This window comes from Oncorhynchus tshawytscha, linkage group LG10, assembly GCF_018296145.1.
Source record: "Oncorhynchus tshawytscha isolate Ot180627B linkage group LG10, Otsh_v2.0, whole genome shotgun sequence".
NCBI classification, from domain to species: Eukaryota; Metazoa; Chordata; class Actinopteri; order Salmoniformes; family Salmonidae; genus Oncorhynchus; species Oncorhynchus tshawytscha.
The window spans coordinates 16,578,012-16,598,203 of NC_056438.1; the positions used below are offsets into that span (position 1 = coordinate 16,578,012).

The 20,192-nt window shown below is 39.6% G+C and overlaps 1 protein-coding gene across 1 annotated transcript; it reads right to left on the minus strand.

Annotated features, from left to right (window-relative positions):
* Positions 1 to 816: 816 nt before the first annotated feature.
* Positions 817 to 15,025, minus strand: LOC112259877 (C-type lectin domain family 4 member K). The gene is made up of 9 exons (XM_024434561.2): positions 14,827 to 15,025; positions 9,375 to 9,461; positions 8,690 to 8,836; positions 7,961 to 8,029; positions 7,630 to 7,692; positions 5,874 to 5,957; positions 5,368 to 5,534; positions 4,017 to 4,150; positions 817 to 2,631 (listed from the first exon to the last, which is right to left on the minus strand). Exons 1-9 carry the CDS (start codon positions 14,912 to 14,914, stop codon positions 2,451 to 2,453), a joined length of 1,020 nt encoding a protein of 339 aa, XP_024290329.1. The 5' UTR covers positions 14,915 to 15,025; the 3' UTR covers positions 817 to 2,450.
* Positions 15,026 to 20,192: the final 5,167 nt, after the last annotated feature.

The following is a 20,192-nucleotide window of genomic DNA, read 5'->3' on the forward strand; positions in this document are numbered from 1 at the left end:
GGCTGTGCCGGGTGGAGAATATAACAGAACATGGCCAAGATGTTCCACCCACTTTGCCAAGCACAGCCCCCACACCACTAGAAGGATATCTTCAACCACCAACTTACCATCCTGAGACAAGGCCGAGTATAGCCCACAAAGATCTCCGCCACAGCACAACCCAAGGCAGGGCGCCAACCCAGACAGGAAGATCACGTCAGTGACTCAACCCACTCAAGTGACGCACCCCTCCTAGGGACGGCATGGAAGAGCACCAGTAAGCCAGTGACTCAGCCCCTGTAATAGGGTTAGAGGCAGAGAATCCCAGTGGAGAAAGGGGAACCGGCCAGGCAGAGACAGCTAGAGTGGTTTGTCGCTCTAGTGCTTTTCTGTTCACCTTCGCACTCCTGGGCCAGACTACACTCAATCATATGACCTACTGAAGAGATGAGTCTTCAGTAAAGACTTAAAGTTTGAGACCGAGTCTGCGTCTCTCACATGGGTAGGCAGATCATTCCATAAAAATTGAGCTCTATATGAGAAAGCCCTGCCTCCAGCTGTTTGCTTAGAAATTCTAGGGACAATTTGGAGGCCTGCGTCCTGTAACCATAGTGTACGTGTAGGTATGTACGGCAGGACCAAATCGTAAAGATAGGTAGGAACAAGCCAATTTGTAGATTATAGATTTATAGATAAAACAGAAGAATTTGAGAATAATGTCAACAAACCAGACACAGTGTACTTCATAATAGGAGATAAACTACCCTACTAAACTCCCCCTCCATCCCTCTCAGAGACTGGACATAGACTCAGATACTGAACCGCAAACACAGCATTCATTCAATTTTTATTTATGTATTACTTCATGTCTAATTCCATCTATTAGACCTGCACATACAAATACATATATAAAAACAGCTGAATTAATGAATACAAATGTTACAAATAAATCTGTAAAAACAGCTGAATGAATGAATCCCATTGTTACAAATAAATCTGTAAAAACAGCTGAATTAATGAATCCCATTGTTACATATAAATCTGTAAAAACAGCTGAATTAATGAATCCCATTGTTACAAATAAATCTGTAAAAACAGCTGAATGAATGAATCCCATTGTTACAAATAAATCTGTAAAAACAGCTGAATTAATGAATCCCATTGTTACAAATAAATCTGTAAAAACAGCTGAATTAATGAATCCCATTGTTACAAATAAATCTGTAAAAAGAGCTGAATGAATGTATCCCATTGTTACAAATAAATCTGTAAAAACAGCTGAATTAATGAATCCCATTGTTACAAATAAATCTGTAAAAACAGCTGAATGAATGTATCCCATTGTTACAAATAAATCTGTAAAAACAGCTGAATTAATGAATCCCATTGTTACAAATAAATCTGTAAAAACAGCTGAATGAATGAAGTCCAATGTTACAAATACATCTGTAAAAACAGCTGAATTAATGAATCCCATTGTTACAAAAAATTCTGTAAAAACAGCTGAATTAATGAATCCCATTGTTACAAATAAATCTGTAAAAACAGCTGAATTAATGGATCCCAATGTTACAAATACACCTGTAAAAACAGCTGAATTAATGAATACCAATGTTACAAATACACCTGTAAAAACAGCTGAATTAATGAATCCCAATGTTACAAATACACCTGTAAAAACAGCTGAATTAATGAATCCCAATGTTACAAATACACCTGTAAAAACAGCTGAATTAATGAATCCCATTGTTACGAATAAATCTGTAAATCAACTGAATAAAAAAATGTAATCATATTGTTAGAAATACAACCTAGATATATTTTCCTGAATAGAAGGTTGAGATGACAGTCTAAACCTTACAGGCTAACCCATGCAGGCTAAACCATGCAGGCTTTCTAATACTACTGCATTGATCTGTATATCACTGTGGACAAGACCGTCTGTTAATTGACTAAAATATCAAATGTTACAATGGAAAGCATATTTACCAATATAAATAAAAAAGTTAAATCCATATCAGTAGGATCTGTCAGATCCAGCTGGCTATGTGGAGGAACTACACAAGTATGACATTCAATTATAGCTCAAAGCAGAAGTATTTGTTGTGTGGACACAAGCTCAAATGAAGGTAATACTTAGTTCAGCAATACATTCTTAGAAAAATAGTGGCTATATATTGTCTGTCCCCATAGGAGAGCCATTTGAAGTAGTGCTTTTGGTTCCAGGTAGAACCCTTTCAACAGAGAGATCTTCATCTACACGGAACCCAATAGTGTTCTACCTGGAGTCAAAAAGGCTTCTACTTGTAGTCAAAAATCGTTCTCCTATGGGGACACCAGAAAAACCCTTTTGGAACATTTTTTTCTAAGAGTGTAGGTTTGGTCTGTGTCTAGAAAATGGGCCCTAAATACTTCCCAACAATACGGTGCCTTGTGCTGGTTACTCATTCAATACACTACATTTGGCTTCACTATGGAGTGCCTGCCCGACTTTCACAGACTGCACGACTCTCACAGATTCTCTTAGACGGTTCGGCACATGGAAAGTCAAACCAACAATTTATTTGGTTGTGACATTTTTGACCAATTCGGACACAGTTTTCACTTTCACCTTTAGGCCCATGGTTATTTGGTTCGCCAAAGTCCCAGTACCTAGAAAAGGGAGAAGAGAACCCATTACTCCATACAGTATGTCCCAGAATAAATACATATTTGCAACCAAATATATTGGCACCATGGATTTTTACAATTTTAATTTAGAAAATAAAGACAAATGGCATGGACAAACTTATTGGCACCCCGGAGCTAGTACTTGGTTGCATAGCCTTTGGCCAAGATCACTCAAGACAAATGCTTCTTGAAGCCATCAATAATCTGCTGCACCTTTCGACTGGCAATTTGGCCCAGTATATAGCAACAAACTGCTCTAATTCTTCAATTTGAGGGGTGCCCTCCACCAAGTGCTGTTTTCTGCTCTCGCCATAGGTTATGGATGTGATTCAGATCTGGACTCATTTGAGTTACAGATCAGCACTGTGTTTACCAATGACCAAATTAAGCATTCAATGAAAATAACACCCTCCCTACAATCAAACATGGGGGAGGTTTGCATCTCGTCCTGGGGGCCTTGAACATGTGCAAGGCATCATGAAATCAGCAGATTATCAAGGAGTTTTGAAGTCCAATGTTAAACCGTGTGTCCAAAAACTGGGTCTCCATTGAAGGTTGTGGGTCTTCCAGCAGGACTACGGCCCCAAACATACATCAAAAGCACCCAGGAACGGTTCAAGAAGAAACACTGTTCTAAAGTGGCCAGCAATGAGTCCAGATCTGAATCACATCCTAAATTAATTGGCGATATCATCCCGGATAGGTGTAGTGAAATGTGTTGTTATACAGGGTCAGCTATAGTAGTACGCTGGAAATGAAGCTCAAAGGCACATCAACAGATTGTTTCACCTTGTCGGCTCGGGTATTCAAATCAGCAACCTTTCGGTTTAGCTCTATTCACTAGGCTACCTGCCGGCCAAAAAAGCAGTTGGTTGAGGGCACCCATCAAGCATTGAAGAATTAGAGTGGTTTGCTGCTAAATACTGGGCCAAATTGCCAGTAGAAAGCTGCAGCAAGCTCATTTGTGGCTACAAGAAGCATTTGTCTTCAGTTATGTTGGCCAAAGACTGCACAATCAAGTATTAGCTCCAAGCACATTGTCGATGCCATGAAAATCCAACAACAAGGTGTGGATATTAAAGGCATTTTTTCTGTTTCAACATATCTGTGAAGAAATATGGAATGATTTAATAAAAGTGGAAGGGTGCCAATATATTTGCCCTCAACTGTACAAGGCTTACAAAACTATGTTTACTATGTTGTGCTTTTGAGTGTACAGCTGATTTGTCTTTGAGTGTGTGTGTGTGTGTGTGTGTGTGTGTGTGTGTGTGTGTGTGTGTGTGTGTGTGTGTGTGTGTGTGTGTGTGTGTGTGTGTGTGTGTGTGTGTGTGTAGATGTGTGAATTTATGCCTTAAAAACATCCTTACTTGATGTTCTCTTTAAGAGGTGTATTGTCCATCCAGACCCACAATCCCTCTTGCTTCTCATCTGTCAGTCCCATCCAGGGGCTGTGTTCATAAGGATCCATTCCCAGTGCTACCACTCTCTGTTTTATAAACTCCTATGGAGAAAACCACGTTAGTCAACCAATGGACCAACGGTTCTCATCCTGATGAAAGCCTTGCTGGCTGAACATTCATTTTTTATACTATTCTAAATGAAGTATATTTTTAACTTGAAGAGCGAGAACCCTGTCTGCTTTCCACTCAAGTCAACCAATGGAGACAGACATGCAAAACACAGAGAGACACTTAAAGAAGGCCATATCCTAACTTGAAGTCTGCCCTTTATAAGAGAGTCAAGTAGCAGTTAATTACACTAAATTAGCAAAAGTATGTGGACACCTGCTCGTCAAACATCTCATTCCAAAATCATGGGCATTAATATGGACTTGGTCCTCCCTTTGCTTCTATAACAGCCTCCACCCTTCTGGGAAGGCTTTCCACTAGATGTTGGAACATTGCTGTGGGGACTTACTTCCATTAAGCCACAAGAGCCTTAATGAGGTCAGGCACTTATGTTGGGCGATTAGGCCTGGCTCGCAGTCGACATTCCAATTCATCCCAAAGGTGTTCGATGGGGTTGAGGTTAGGGCTCTGAGCAGGCCTGTCAAGTTCTTCCACACCAATCTCGACAAACCATTTCTGTACGGACCTCACTTTGTGCATGGGGGCATTGACATACTGAAACAGGAAAGGGCCTTCCCCAAACTGTAGCCACAAAGTTGGAAGCACAAAATTGTTTAGAATGTCATTGTATTCTGTAGCTTTAAGATTTCCCTTCACTGGAACTAAGTGGCCTAGCCCAAACCATGAAAAACAGCCCCAGATTTTACAGTTGGCACCGTGCATTGAGGCAGGTAGCGATCTCCTGGCATCCACCAAACGCATATTCGTCCGGACAGCTATGCGCTTCAACATTCTGCGGTCCTGTTCTGTGAGCTTGTGTGACCTACCACTTCGCGGCTGAGCCACTGTTGCTCCTAGACATTTCCACTTCACAATAACAGCAGTCACAGTTGACCAGGGCAGCCTTAGCAGGGCAAAAATGGAACTGACTTGTTGGAAAGGTGGCATCCTATGAAGGTGCCACGTTGAAAGTCTGAGCTCTTCAGTAAGGCCATTCAACTGCCAATGTTTGTCTATGGAGGTTGCATGGCTGTCTAATCGATTTTATACACCTGTCAGAAACGGGTGTGGCTGAAATAGACATATTGACTGATTTGAAGGGGTGTCCATGTACTTTTGTATATATAGTGTACTACACCTCCAATCTTACCTGCTCCTGCTGACTCTCTATGATGACCAGGTGTCCTCCATCGTGGATGCAGGCGTACTGACTCTGTTCCCAGGTCATTTTGTCTTTAGAGAAGTAGTAACATGATCCATTGTAGAACTCCCAGCCAGGAGAACACAGCTGACTGGTATTACATCTCTTCTGATTCCCTGTAAAAGAGAGAGGAGAGACAAGAACACACAAGAAGACAAGGAGACAAGAGACAATGAGATGCGATTTGTATTTGATGACTTACAGTACTACAGTATATACTATATTTATATGTATATCCAGGATATACAGTATAATACAGTATAATATTCAGTACTATAGTATGTCCTATACTTATATGTATATACAGTAAATACAGCATAATAATATAAGTACAATATAATACAGTATAATATTCAGAACTACAATATATGGTAGTACTATATGGCAGTATATTATAACTGTTCATGAGGCATCCACTTTAGTACTCTCATGCATGGGAGGAGGATATAACTAACCTTGGATGGTTGCCAGGAGATCTTTGACCCTAGTAAGGTTGGCATTACAGTCTTGTAGCTCTGAGGATAACAGGTCTCTCTGGACTGAGAACAGAATAGATTGATATCTTATTAGAAGATTTTTCCTATCTTAATCTTTTCTTTTTATTGGCCAGTCTGAGATATGGCTTTTTCTTTGCAACTCTGCCTAGAAGGCCAGCATCCCGGAGTCGCCTCTTCACTGTTGACCTTGAGACTGGTGTTTGAGGGTACTATTTAATGAAGCTGCCAATTGAGGACTTGTGTGGTGTCTGTTTCTCAAACTAGACACTCTAATGTACTTGTCCTCGTGCTCAGTTGGGCACCGGAGCCTCCCACTCCTCTTTCTATTCTGGTTAGAATCAGTTTGCACTGTTCTGTGAAGGGAGTAATACACAGCGTTGTAAGAGATCTTCCGTTTCTTGGCAATTTCTCGCATGACCTTCATTTCTCTGAACAAGAATAGACTGACGAGTTTCAGAGGAAAGGGTTTTGTTTCTGGCCATTTTGAGCCTGTAATCAAACCCACAAAGGCTGATGCTCCAGTTGAACAGTTTTCAGCTGTGCTAACATAATTGCAAAAGGGTTTTCTAATGATCAATTATCCTTTTAAAATGGTAAACTTGGACTAGCTAACACAACGTGCCATTGGAACACAGGAGTGATGGTTGCTAACAATGGGCCTCTGTATGCCAATGTAGATATTCCATAAAAAAATCTGTAGTTTCCAGTTACAATAGTCATTTACAACATTAACAATGTCTACACTGTATTTCTGATCAATTTGAGGTTATTTTAATAATAGACACATTTTTTTCTAAGTGACGCCAAACTTTTGAACGGTAGTGTATATATTATTTAAAATATGTACAGTACCAGTCAAAAGTTTGGACACACCTACTCATTCAAGGGTTTATCTTTAATTTTTATAATTTTCTACATTGTAGAATAATAGTAAAGAAATTAAAACTATGAAAAACTATGAATTTTTTTTACACATTTTTATCTTTATTATTAAAGAACTGTTGAAATATGGCCGTAATACAAAGGTATGTATTTGACGAACAAAACATTTGAAGTACGAAATTGTCACGCCTGCTCCCCCACCCTGGCGCTCGAAGACGCCAGGCTCCCCAGCATTACGCACTCCTGCCACCATCAGTACGCACACCTGCCTTTCCCTATTACGCGCATCAACGTATTATTGGACTCACCTGGACTCAATCACCTGTTTATTACCTCCCCTATATTAGTCAGTTCCCCATCTCTGTTCCCCACTGCTGCATTGATTGTCGTTTGTCGTTATGTATCCATGTGCTGGCGCTGTTTCTGTCTTGCTCTTTGTCTGTTCCTAATTAAATGTCAACTCCATGTACCTGCTTCTCGTCTCCAGCGTCGGTCCTTACACAAAATGACTTTCCAATACACTTCACCACACTGATATGACTAGGTTTCCATTAGGGCCAGACGTCTTTTCTGGCCAAGAAAAACCCCTCTGCTTCCTCATATACATTACAATGGTAGCATATACAATATTCAAATAATATATTTTATGGAAGCAATACTGCTGTAAATGTAATCCTAACCTTGATAACATGGAACTTTGTACTGAAATGAGAAGTTTGAGTTAAATTGGGTTCAACTTCCACTTTTAAACTTCACATGAATAATGAATGAATATATGATATGAATAGGAGTGTTGTGGCCAGTCAGTTGAGTCCTGCTCTAGACTACCTACCTGTTACGTTGTGGGTCTCATTCTGCAGTCTCTTATAGCTGTCTTGCAGTTCATGCAGTTTCCCTGTTATTAAAGAGCAAATAATATGAAGAAATAACATGAATTTATTTACATATCTAACCATAAAGTAAGAAAGTAAACCTTGTACAAGCTAGAATGACCTATTATCTAACAATAGACCTATTCAAATGAAACAATATTTTCTTTATATATTACAGTGAAATGGCAGTATTTTAATCTGAGCCAGTCCCCCATTGACAAACTGCATCTTAATGATTTATATGAAGGATTCTATCAAACATTTATATAAGGGGTTGATCATGGGAATCACCTGTTAGATTCTCTTTCATCTGGGCAAAGCGAGCCCCTTCAGCTTGAAGACTAGTCATGTTGGAAGCATCTGGAACAGAGACAATAAGACAAGATGGAGGGTTGTGGTTTTCTCTTGTGTTTGTCACTATCGTACCAACCTGAAATGTACTGGTCTGGGTTGGATTGGTTATTTTCTTTGCACATTGTCATTTTCAGCAGAGTTCCAGGCCAGCAACTATGGTGGATGCATAACCAGTCCAGCTCAGCTCAGTGGTGTAAAAGGGTTCAGTTGTGTAAAAGGGCTCAGTAGTGTAAAAGGGTTCAGTAGTGTAAACGGGTTCAGTAGTGTAAACGGGCTCAGTAGTGTAAAAGGGTTCAGTAGTGTAAAATGGTTCAGTAGTGTTAAAGGGTTCAGCAGTGTAAAAGGGTTCAGTAGTGTTAAAGGGTTCAGTAGTGTCATTTTCAGCAGAGTTCCAGGCCAGCAACTATGGTGGATGCATAACCAGTCCAGCTCAGCTCATTGGTGTAAAAGGGTTCAGTTGTGTAAAAGGGCTCAGTAGTGTAAACGGGTTCAGTAGTGTAAAAGGGTTCAGTAGTGTAAAAGGGTTCAGTAGTGTAAAAGGGTTCAGTAGTGTAAAATGGTTCAGTAGTGTTAATAAAGGGTTCAGTAGTGTAAAAGGGTTCAGTAGTGTAAAAGGGTTCAGTAGTGTAAAAGGGTCAGGGTTCCGTATAATGGTTATATACTCACAGAGGACTCCCAGAGTGATCGCCAGGCCCAGCAGTAGAACACAGAGACACATCAGGGTCACCACGGGAACTCTGCCATACCCTCCCTCAGGGATTGTAGCCTTTGACCCCACTGGGGGAGTGGGGTCACTATTGCCAGGGTCCCTTCCTGTAAAAGGAGTGGGTGTCAGAGTTTAAAAGGTCAAAAGGTTTGTTATATTCGGGGTAAACTTTGAACATTGAGATATTAAAGACACACATAGTGAATAAGAAATGGAAGAGATTGGGTTTTATGTCAGGAGGTGGTGGGTCTCTGCAGAAAGACAGATGGCTTTGGAATGTGTTGGGTGGACGGGAGGAGACCACTGGATTGCTATAGGGGAAGCGGATGGACATCTGTGGATTAGGCGAAGGAGGAGTTGAGGTCAGGAGGTCAGGTCAGATCCCCTGAAGGAAGTAATAAGGGTTTATTATCCTAGTACCCTCTTCCCGTGGAACCATAAGATGTAAGGATTGGAGAGAAGGAGGAGTGTCCAAAGTGGAGTATATATACTTGTGATGGTGAGAACATGTTTTTGTCTGAATTACAGCTGTAACGACCCTTTGGGAAGAATTAAACTTGGTTAAAGCTTCTCTTAGAACATAACAGGTTAATTAAGGGGTACTTAATGTAACCCTTAGCTAACTGTAACACAAATACATCTCACCTTTCCCAGGATCCTTCTGCTCACTAGCTCTACCTCCCGGTCTTTTAACCTCAGAGTATGTGACATCCTCTTCACGTTCGGCTACTCCTATGGTTACAGGGAGAGAGAGATGAAGAAAGAGATCATTTTTTTCACTTATTTTACACCTATTTTTATACATATTATACATATTGCACCCCATGCGTGATTATATTGTTTCCCTAAAACCAACCCCATGGTGATTACCACCTATTAGAATTGTACCATTCTAGTTCCTCTCTATGAATCCACTATCTCAACATTCTATTAGAATTGTACCATTCTAGTTCCTCTCTAAGAATCCACTATCTCAACATTCTATCAGAAATGTATCAGTCTACACAGAACAAAAATATAAATTCAACATGTAAAGTTCCTCTCTAAGAATCCACTATCTCAACATTCTATCAGAAATGTATCAGTCTACACAGAACAAAAATATAAATTCAACATGTAAAGTGTTGGTCCCATGTTTCATGAGCTGAAATAAAAGATCCCAGAAATGCTCCATACACACAAAAAGCTTATTGCAGTTTTGTCACCCAACACAATGCCACAGATGTCTCAAGTTTTGTGGGAACATGCAATTGGAATTCTGACTGCAGGAATGTCACCAGAGCTGTTGCCAGAGAATTCAATGTTCATCGCTGCCATAAGCTGCCTCCAGCGTCGTTTAAGAGAATTTTGCAACAGAACTGCAACCGCAGACCATGCGTATGTCTTTGTGTGGGCAAGCGGTTTGCTAATGTCAACAACAGAGTGCCCCATATTGGTGGAGGAGTTATGGTATGAGCAGGAATAAGCTACGGACAACGAACACAATTACATTTTATCGATTAGCCATTTGAATGTACAAAAATACCATAACGAGATCCTGAGGCCCATTGTGAGGCCCATTTTTTTTAGATACAGATACAAAAAGATGCGTATCTGCATTCCCAGTCAGGTGAAATCCGTAAATTCGAGCCAAATGAATTTATTTAAATTGACTGATTTCCTCATATTAACTGTAACTCAGTAAACTCTTTCACAATTTACTATTTCAATATTCTATTAGAAATGCAGTGTTCTATTTCCCCTCTCTCTCAATCAACTCTCAGCATTCTATTAGAAAGATACCATTCTCATTCCTCTCTCAATCAACTCTCAACATTCTATTAGAAAGATACCATTCTCATTCCTCTCTCACAATCAACTCTCAACATTCTATTAGAAAGATACCATTCTCATTCCTCTCTCACAATCAACTCTCAACATTCTATTAGAAAGATACCATTCTCATTCCTCTCTCTCAATCAACTCTCAACATTCAACATTCTATTAGAAAGATACCATTCTCATTCCTCTCTCAATCAACTCTCAACATTCTATTAGAAAGATACCGTTCTCATTCCTCTCTCAATCAACTCTCAACATTCTATTAGAAAGATACCATTCTCATTCCTCTCTCTCAATCAACTCTCATTCTATTAGAAAGATACCGTTCTCATTCCTCTCAATCAACTCTCAACATTCTATTAGAAAGATACCGTTCTCATTCCTCTCTCAATCAACTCTCAGCATTCTATTAGAAAGATACCATTCTCATTCCTCTCTCAATCAACTCTCAACTCTCATTCTCTATTAGAAAGATACTGTTCTCATTCCTCTCTCATTCCTCTCTCTCAATCAACTCTCAACATTCTATTAGAAAGATCAATCAACTCTCAACATTCTATTAGAAAGATACTGTTCTCATTCCTCTCTCAATCAACTCTCAACATTCTATTAGAAAGATACTGTTCTCATTCCTCTCTCTCAATCAACTCTCAACATTCTATTAGAAAGATACCATTCTCATTCCTCTCTCAATCAACTCTCAACATTCTATTAGAAAGATACCATTCTCATTCCTCTCTTCAATCACTCTCAACATTCTATTAGAAAGATACCATTCTCATTCCTCTCTCTCAATCAACTCTCAACATTCTATTAGAAAGATACCATTCTCATTCCTCTCATTCAATCAACTCTCAACATTCTATTAGAAAGATACCATTCTCATTCAATCTCTCAATCAACTCTCAACATTCTATTAGAAAGATACCATTCTCATTCCTCTCTCTCAATCAACTCTCAACATTCTATTAGAAAGATACCATTCTCATTCCTCTCTCAATCAACTCTCAACATTCTATTAGAAAGATACCATTCTCATTCCTCTCTCTCAATCAACTCTCAACATTCTATTAGAAAGATACCATTCTCATTCCTCTCTCTCAATCAACTCTCAACATTCTATTAGAAAGATACCATTCTCATTCCTCTCTCTCAATCAACTCTCAACATTCTATTAGAAAGATACCATTCTCATTCCTCTCTCAATCAACTCTCAACATTCTATTAGAAAGATACCATTCTCATTCCTCTCTCAATCAACTCTCAACATTCTCTTAGAAAGATACCATTCTCATTCTCTCTCAATCAACTCTCAACATTCTATTAGAAAGATACCATTCTCATTCAATCTCTCTCAATCAACTCTCAACATTCTATTAGAAAGATACCATTCTCATTCTCTCTCTCAATCAACTCTCAACATTCTATTAGAAAGATACCATTCTCATTCAATCAACTCTCTTAGAAAGATACCATTCTCATCAATCAACTCTCATTCTATTAGAAAGATACCGTTCTCATTCCTCTCTCAATCAACTCTCAACATTCTCTCTCAACATTCTATTAGAAAGATATTCTCTTAGAAAGATACCATTCTCATTCCTCTCTCAATCAACTCTCAACATTCTATTAGAAAGATACTCATTTCTCAATCAATTCTCTCTCAATCAACTCTCAACATTAGAAAGATACCATTCTCATTCCTCTCTCTCAATCAACTCTCAACATTCTCTTAGAAAGATACCATTCTCATTCCTCTCTCTCAATCAACTCTCAACATTCTCTTAGAAAGATACCATTCTCATTCTCATTCCTCTCTCAATCAACTCTCAACATTCTATTAGAAAGATCTATTAGAAAATACCATTCTCACTCTCAACACTCTCATTCTTAGAAAGATACCATTCTCATTCCTCTCTCAATCAATCAACTCTCATTCTCACATTCTCATTCTATTAGAAAGATACCATTCTCATTCCTCTCTCAATCAACTCTCAACATTCTATTAGAAAGATACCATTCTCATTTCTCTCTCAATCAACTCTCAATCATCTCATTCTTAGAAATTCCTCTCTCAATCAACTCTCCATTCTCTTAGAAAGATCATTCTCTCTCTCTCAATCAACTCTCAACATTCTCTTAGAAAGATACCATTCTCATTCTCTCTCAATCAACTCTCAACATTCTCTTAGAAAGATACCATTCTCTTAGAAAGATACCATTCTCATTCCTCTCTCTCAATCAACTCTCAACATTCTCTTAGAAAGATACCATTCTCATTTCTCTCTCAATCAACTCTCAACATTCTATTAGAAAGATACCATTCTCATTCCTCTCTCTCAATCAACTCTCAACATTCTATTAGAAAGATACCATTCTCATTCCTCTCTCTCAATCAACTCTCAACATTCTATTAGAAAGATACCACAATATCTATTATTTTAGAAATTCTCATTCCTCTCATTCAATCAAGTTTCTCTCAACATTCTATTAGAAAGATACCATTCTCATTCCTCTCTCTCAATCAACTCTCAACATTCTATTAGAAAGATACCATTCTCATTCCTCTCTCTCAATCAACTCTCAACATTCTATTAGAAAGATACCATTCTCATTCCTCTCTCTCAATCAACTCTCAACATTCTATTAGAAAGATACCATTCTCATTCTCTCTCTCAATCAACTCTCAACATTCTCTTAGAACTCTCAACATTCTATTAGAAAGATACCATTCTCATTCCTCTCTCTCAATCAACTCTCAACATTCTCTTAGAAAGATACCATTCTCATTCCTCTCTCTCAATCAACTCTCAACATTCTCTTAGAAAGATACCATTCTCATTCCTCTCTCTCAATCAACTCTCAACATTCTCTTAGAAAGATACCATTCTCATTCCTCTCAATCAACTCTCAACATTCTCTTAGAAAGATACCATTCTCATTCCTCTCTCTCAATCAACTCTCAACATTCTATTAGAAAGATACCATTCTCATTCCTCTCTCTCAATCAACTCTCAACATTCTATTAGAAAGATACCGTTCTCATTCCTCTCTCACAATCTGCCATCTCAATATTATTTTAGAAATATACCATTCTAGTACCTCTCTTACAATCCACTATATCAACATTCTATGAGAAAGATATCACTCTAGTTTCTCTTTAACAATCCACTATATCAACATTCTATTAGAAAGATACCATTCTCATTCCTCTCTCTCAATCAACTCTCAACATTCTATTAGAAAGATATACCATTCTAGTACCTCTCTTACAATCCACTATATCAACATTCTATTAGAAAGATATCACTCTAGTTTCTCTTTAACAATCCACTATCTCCGCATTATTTCCTTTGAGCTCTACTAGGTTACAGTCCCTTGACAGTCCCAACATGCAAATCACTTTATTAACTGTTAGGGTCACTAACCAAAATATACAATGTCTAATATTCTAATTCAACATATCTGAACTGACAAAACTGACATATTGTTATGAGAAATGAGGAAACACTTTAGGCCATAAACCAAATGTAACAGGTTGATGCTGTCTGTCTGTCTGTCTGTCTGTCTGTCTGTCTGTCTGTCTGTCTGTCTGTCTGTCTGTCTGTCTGTCTGTCTGTCTGTCTGTCTGTCTGTCTGTCTGTCTGTCTGTCTGTCTGTCTGTCTGTCTGTCTGGCTGTCTGGCTGTCTGTCTGGCTGTCTGGAAGATGGTTGACAGTGTGAAATCCAACAGATACGTCCAGAGTGTGACGAGTAACAACTCATTTAGATGGAACTGTCATATTCTCATACCCTTTATATTGCACTAATACTGTACATATCCTTCAAAATAGGATTCTCTGTGGAGAACCATTGTTGAGGCCGTGTGGAATGTATTCAAAAGGAAATGAACGTGTCTGAGAGTCATAAATAAAGCACAAACATTGCACTATATATAACTATGCTATAGTACATTCTAAAAGAGTGCCCAGTGACTCATACACTACCACATGTTAAACATATAGTACTAATTCATATTAATAAGTACAATTAGAAATATTGATCCCAACCAAAATACTGTCTTCTTTTCCCTATAGCCCCTGGGTTTACACAGTTAATGTTCATGACACAACCATACAGTAAATCATCATCACTATAATTATAACCAGTTAACAACAGTCTATACAGCCTTCTTCTGTTATTAACTCCTTGTTGAATTATGACATCTCCACCCTCGCCCCCAAATGTGATGAAATGTTGAAAACGAATAAAGCGATATAAATGAGAGAGAACTCACCATTAGAAACTTCACTTTCTGCTCCAGTATCTTGGTTCTGATGCCGAGTGAATGTAACATCGGAGTAGATGATTTCACCAGACATCATCACTGCTCTAAGTTCTCTTTCAGAGTGGGGACCAGAAGAGGAAGAAGGCCCTCATCACACACACTCACTCATTTAAATCCCACAAACACTCACACACTCAACCACACACACACTGGCAGTACACAACCACAACTGTTATGGAATACACAGGATGTTATGCAAATAACATTCAGACACACACACACAAACATGTACGCACGAATGCCGGCACACACACTCACACGTCCCAGGGGAATGATGAGGAACTGCAGTGGGGTAGGGAGGTGCAGTAAAAAAAAATTATATTCAGTTCCTATTTACAGCTGGGCTTCATTTGAATATGTGATAAACTAGAACGTCATTTGAATATTTTGTAAACTAGCAACCCTGTCATTGATCTGTATTACTGATATCATTTCTAATGGCAGTTCCAAGACAGTTGGCTTGTCATCGTCATTCAAACATGGCCTGTAGAATTTACTGTAGGTAGAATTCTAGCTAGCTGTAAGTATATAGCGATATAAAATGTTATCTTTCAGATAAGTTTCATTCATGATAGATCGTTAAAGAAAGCCAGCAGATAATACATTATTTCTATAATCCTAATATATCATAGAACATCAGATATCATCAAATTATGTGTTACAATAATCATTTCATAATGACAACTCCTTTCAATTTGACTCTTTTTGAGGGCTCTCTTGGAACTCCATTTTGGTTTTTGGTGGTTTTCCTAAGCCAGGATTCAGACACGGCTAAGGCAGAGTGTGCTAAAGCAGTGAGTAAAACAAACTTAGGGGGTAGGCTTCTAATGTTAACATACATGGAACTAAGGCTTTTACGGTTACAGAAGTCAACAAATGAGAGCAGCTGGGGAGTGGGAGTGGGCTAGGCACTGCAGGACCTGGATTAACCTCCACATCACCAGAGGAACAGAGGAGAAGTAGGATAAGGGTACGGCTAAAGGCTATACGAACTGGCCGTCTTGCAAGTTCGGAACAGAGAGTAAAAGGAGCAGGTTTCTGGGCACGATAGCATAGATTCAAGGCATAGTGTACAGACAAAGGTAAGGTAGGATGTGAGTACATTGGAGGTAAACCTAGGCATTGAGTAATGATGAGAGAGATATAGTCTCTAGAGACGTTTAAACCAGGTGATGTCATCGCATATGTAGGAGGTGGGATAACATGGTTGGTTAGGGCATATTGAGCAGGGCTAGAGGCTCTACAGTGAAATAAGACAGTAATCACTAACCAGGACTGTAATGGACGAGGCATATTGATATTAGAGACAGGCATGCGTAGCCAAGTGAACATATGGGTCCATGGCAATTCAGACAGTTAGCAAGCCAATGCTAACACGCTAACAGTTAGTAGGCCGGGGCTAAACAAGCTAGCAGTTAGCAGACCGGGTTAGCAAGCAAGCAGTTACCAGGGGCTAGCAGTTAGCAGACTGGGGCAGGCAAGCTTGCAGTTAGTAGACCGGGGCTAGCAAGTTAGCCTTTGGGGGACATCACGATGGGGGTAAGTCTGTTTTTGCCTCTTCGTGCGGTGACTTCGCTAGACCAGTCGTGGAGTTAGTAAGGTACCAAGTTGCTCTAAGTAGCTAGCAGGTTAGCAGAATGGGCCTTCAGCAGGCGTTGTGCCTAAGGGCCTGTCGGTATTCCAGTTGTAGAGGATCGGCGGGGTTCCGTGCCCCGCACCGGAAGTAGAAGGGGTCTGGATATTGTAGGAGTGAGCTGGGAGATGGGTCTAGCATGGGATAGCTCCAGGCTAGTTGGTGCTTGCTCCGGGACGGAAACGTTAGCCAGGAGTAGTCAACCCGGGTTGCGGTTAGCTAGCTGTGATGATCCATATGAAAAGGTTCAGAGTTTGTGGTAGGAATTTGGGGATATGGAGAGAAAAATAGGTCCGTTATGCTCTGGTTTGAAACGCGTTGTATGAACTGGCGAGAGCTTTCCGAGCTATAGGTAAGCTGATGACCACTAGCAGTCGTTAGCTGACTGATAGCTGGTAGCTAGTTAGCTAGCTTCAGTTGAGGTATTCCAGTTCGGAGGTAAATAGAAATACTTTAGGAAAAAAAAGACCCACACCACATTGGGTGAGGCGGGTTGCAGGAGAATATTTTGAAGTTGAGGTTTAGGAAAAATATAAAAAAAGAACGCAAAGAAAAAGATATATACACATGGGACGAGACAAGACAAAGCCAAAGACGTCTGACTGCTACGCCATCTTGGAAAAATGTGTCTATTAGACAGTTCTACATGTTTGACCTATACATTTGGAGAGAGAGAGAGAAAGAAGGAAATGGAAAGAGAGAGGGGTAGTCCTAGGTAGTCTCTTTACCTCTCCCTCAGGGGCTTTCACTAGATGATGTCTAAACCATCTTCTATTCTTGATTACGGTAAAGGTGACTCCAAAATGACAAAATACATTACTTACCATTCATTTCTATTGGGCACAAAATTATCTGAAACACAACCAAAACTAACAATCATTTTGAAACCTAACTTTTTGTTTTATAATTCTTCTTAGGCTAGGGTCTATTTTTCTCCATTTCCGCCTGACTGACGTGCCCAAAGTAAACTGCCTGTTGCTCAGGCCCTGAAGCCAGGATTTGCATATAATTGGTATCATTGGAAAGAAAACACTCTGTAGTTTGTGAAAATGTTAAAATAATGTAGACTATAACACAATAGATATGGTAGGAGAAAATCTAAAGAAAAACCAACCTTTTTTTGAGAGCCCATGCCTTTTCATTAGAACTGACAGGGAATAGAAATAATCTAGATCCCAGTATGCAATTCCTATGGTTTCCACTGGATGTCCAGTGGTCCAGTGGTCTTTGTTCAAGGTTTCAGTCTTGTTTCTTCCCAAACAAGGAAGAATTATGAGCTTTCATACTGGGATACAGAATTGGAAATTAGTCTGTGCGCGCATGATGAAGAGGATGCGCACCTGCTAATATTATTTTCCTATTGAACATACTTCTTTACGTATGAAATATTATAGTTAATTACATTTTAGGATACCTGAGGGTTAAATAGAAACATATTTTGACTTGTTTTAACAAAGTTTAGCAGTAGATTTTTGGATTCCTTTCTCTGCAGTTGAATGAGTGGATTACTCAAATCAATGGCGCCAACTAAACTGAATTTTGGGATATAAAGAAGGATTTTATCTAACAAAACGACACTACATGATGTAGCTGGGACCCTTTGGATGACAAATCAGAGGAAGATTTTCAAAAAGTAAGTGAATATTTAATCGCTATTTGTGAAATTATGAAACCTGTGCTGATGGAAAAATATTTTGATGTGGAGCGCCATCCTCAAACAATCGCATGGAAAGCTTTTGCTGTAAAGCCTATTGTAAATCGGACAGGGCAGTTGGATTAACAATAATTTAAGCTTTTAACCAATATAAGACAGTTGTATGTTCCTAAATGCTTAATATCCATAATTTTTATGATTATTTATTTGAATTGCGCTCCCTCTAGTCTCACCGGTTGCCTAAACACAATCTCTTCTCTGATCAATCATTTATAAAACAATTTCCCAATTTTGGGGGGAGCACACAATATACAGTGCCATCAGAATATATTCACACCCCTTGACTTTTTCCACATTTTGTTGTGTTACAGCCTGAATTTAAAATAGATTCAATTAGTATTTTTTGTCATTGGCCTACACACAATCCTCAAAATGCCAAAGTGAAATTATGTTTTTCTAAAGATTTACAAATTAATAAAAATGAAATCTGAAATGTTTTATAAATGTCTTATATATGCCAATAAGTATTCAACCCCTTTTTTATTGCAAGCCTAAATAAACGATGGCGTAAATGTGCTTATCAATTACTTTTAATGTCTACCTCCTCTCTGTAACCCACACATACTGTCACACCCTGATCTGTTTCACCTGTCTTTGAGCTTGTCTCCACCCCTCTCCAGGTGTTGCCCATCTTCCTCATTATCCCCATGTTTCTCTGTTTGTCTGTTGCCAGTTCGTCTTCACTTGCCAGGTCTTTCCAGCGTGTTTACCCATCTACCTTATTTCTCAAGTTCTGTTTCCTAGTTTCCCCAGTTCCGACCATTCTGCCTGCCCTGACCCCGAGCCTGCCTGCTGTTCTGTACCTGCCTGACTCTGACCCGTTTAACAACCTCTGCCTGTCCAGACCCCGAGCCTGCCTGCCGTTCTGTACCTGCCTGACTCTGACCCGTTTAACAACCTCTGCCTGTCCAGACCCCGAGCCTGCCTGCCGTTCTGTACCTGCCTGACTCTGACCCGTTTAACAACCTCTGCCTGTCCAGACCCCGAGCCTGCCTGCTGTTCTGTACCTGCCTGACTCTGACCCGTTTAACAACCTCTGCCTGTCCAGACCCCGAGCCTGCCTGCCGTTCTGTACCTGCCTGACTCTGACCCGTTTAACAACCTCTGCCTGTCCAGACCCCGAGCCTGCCTGCCGTTCTGTACCTGCCTGACTCTGACCCGTTTAACAACCTCTGCCTGTCCAGACCCCGAGCCTGCCTGCTGTTCTGTACCTGCCTGACTCTGACCCGTTTAACAACCTCTGCCTGTCCAGACCCCGAGCCTGCCTGCTGTTCTGTACCTTATTGATTCTGCCCTGGATTACAGACCTCTGCCTGCCTTTGACCTGTCTTTTGCCTAACCCCTGTTCATGGCCAATAAACATCTGTGACTCTAACTGTCTGCATCTCGGTCTTATCCTGAATTCTGATACATGCAATTATCTGTAAGGGAGGTTTTCTAATGCCTAGCAAAGAAGAGCACATATTGGTAGATGGGTAAAAAAAAAGCAGACATTGAATATCCCTTTGAGCATGGTGAAGCTACTAATTACACTTTGGATGGTGTATCTATACACCCAGTCACTACAAAGACACAGGCTTCCTTCCTGTCTCAGTTGCCATACAGGAAGATAACTGCTCAGGGATTTCACCATGAGACCAATGGTGACTTTAAAACAGTTACAGAGTTTAATGGTTGTGATAGGAGAAAACTGAGGATGGATCAACAACATTGTTGTTACTCCACAATACTAACCTAAGTTAAAAGAAGGAAGCCTGTACAGAATACAAATATTCCAAAACATGCATCCTATTTGCAACAAGGCACTAAAGTAATACTGTAAAACATGTGGCAAAGCAATTGACTTTTTGTCCACATTACTGAGTACCACTCTCCATATTTCCAAGCATAGTGGTGGCTGCATCATGTTTTCCTACCTCCTATACAGTACATGCTGTATATAGATGTTTCTACTGTATTATTGATTAT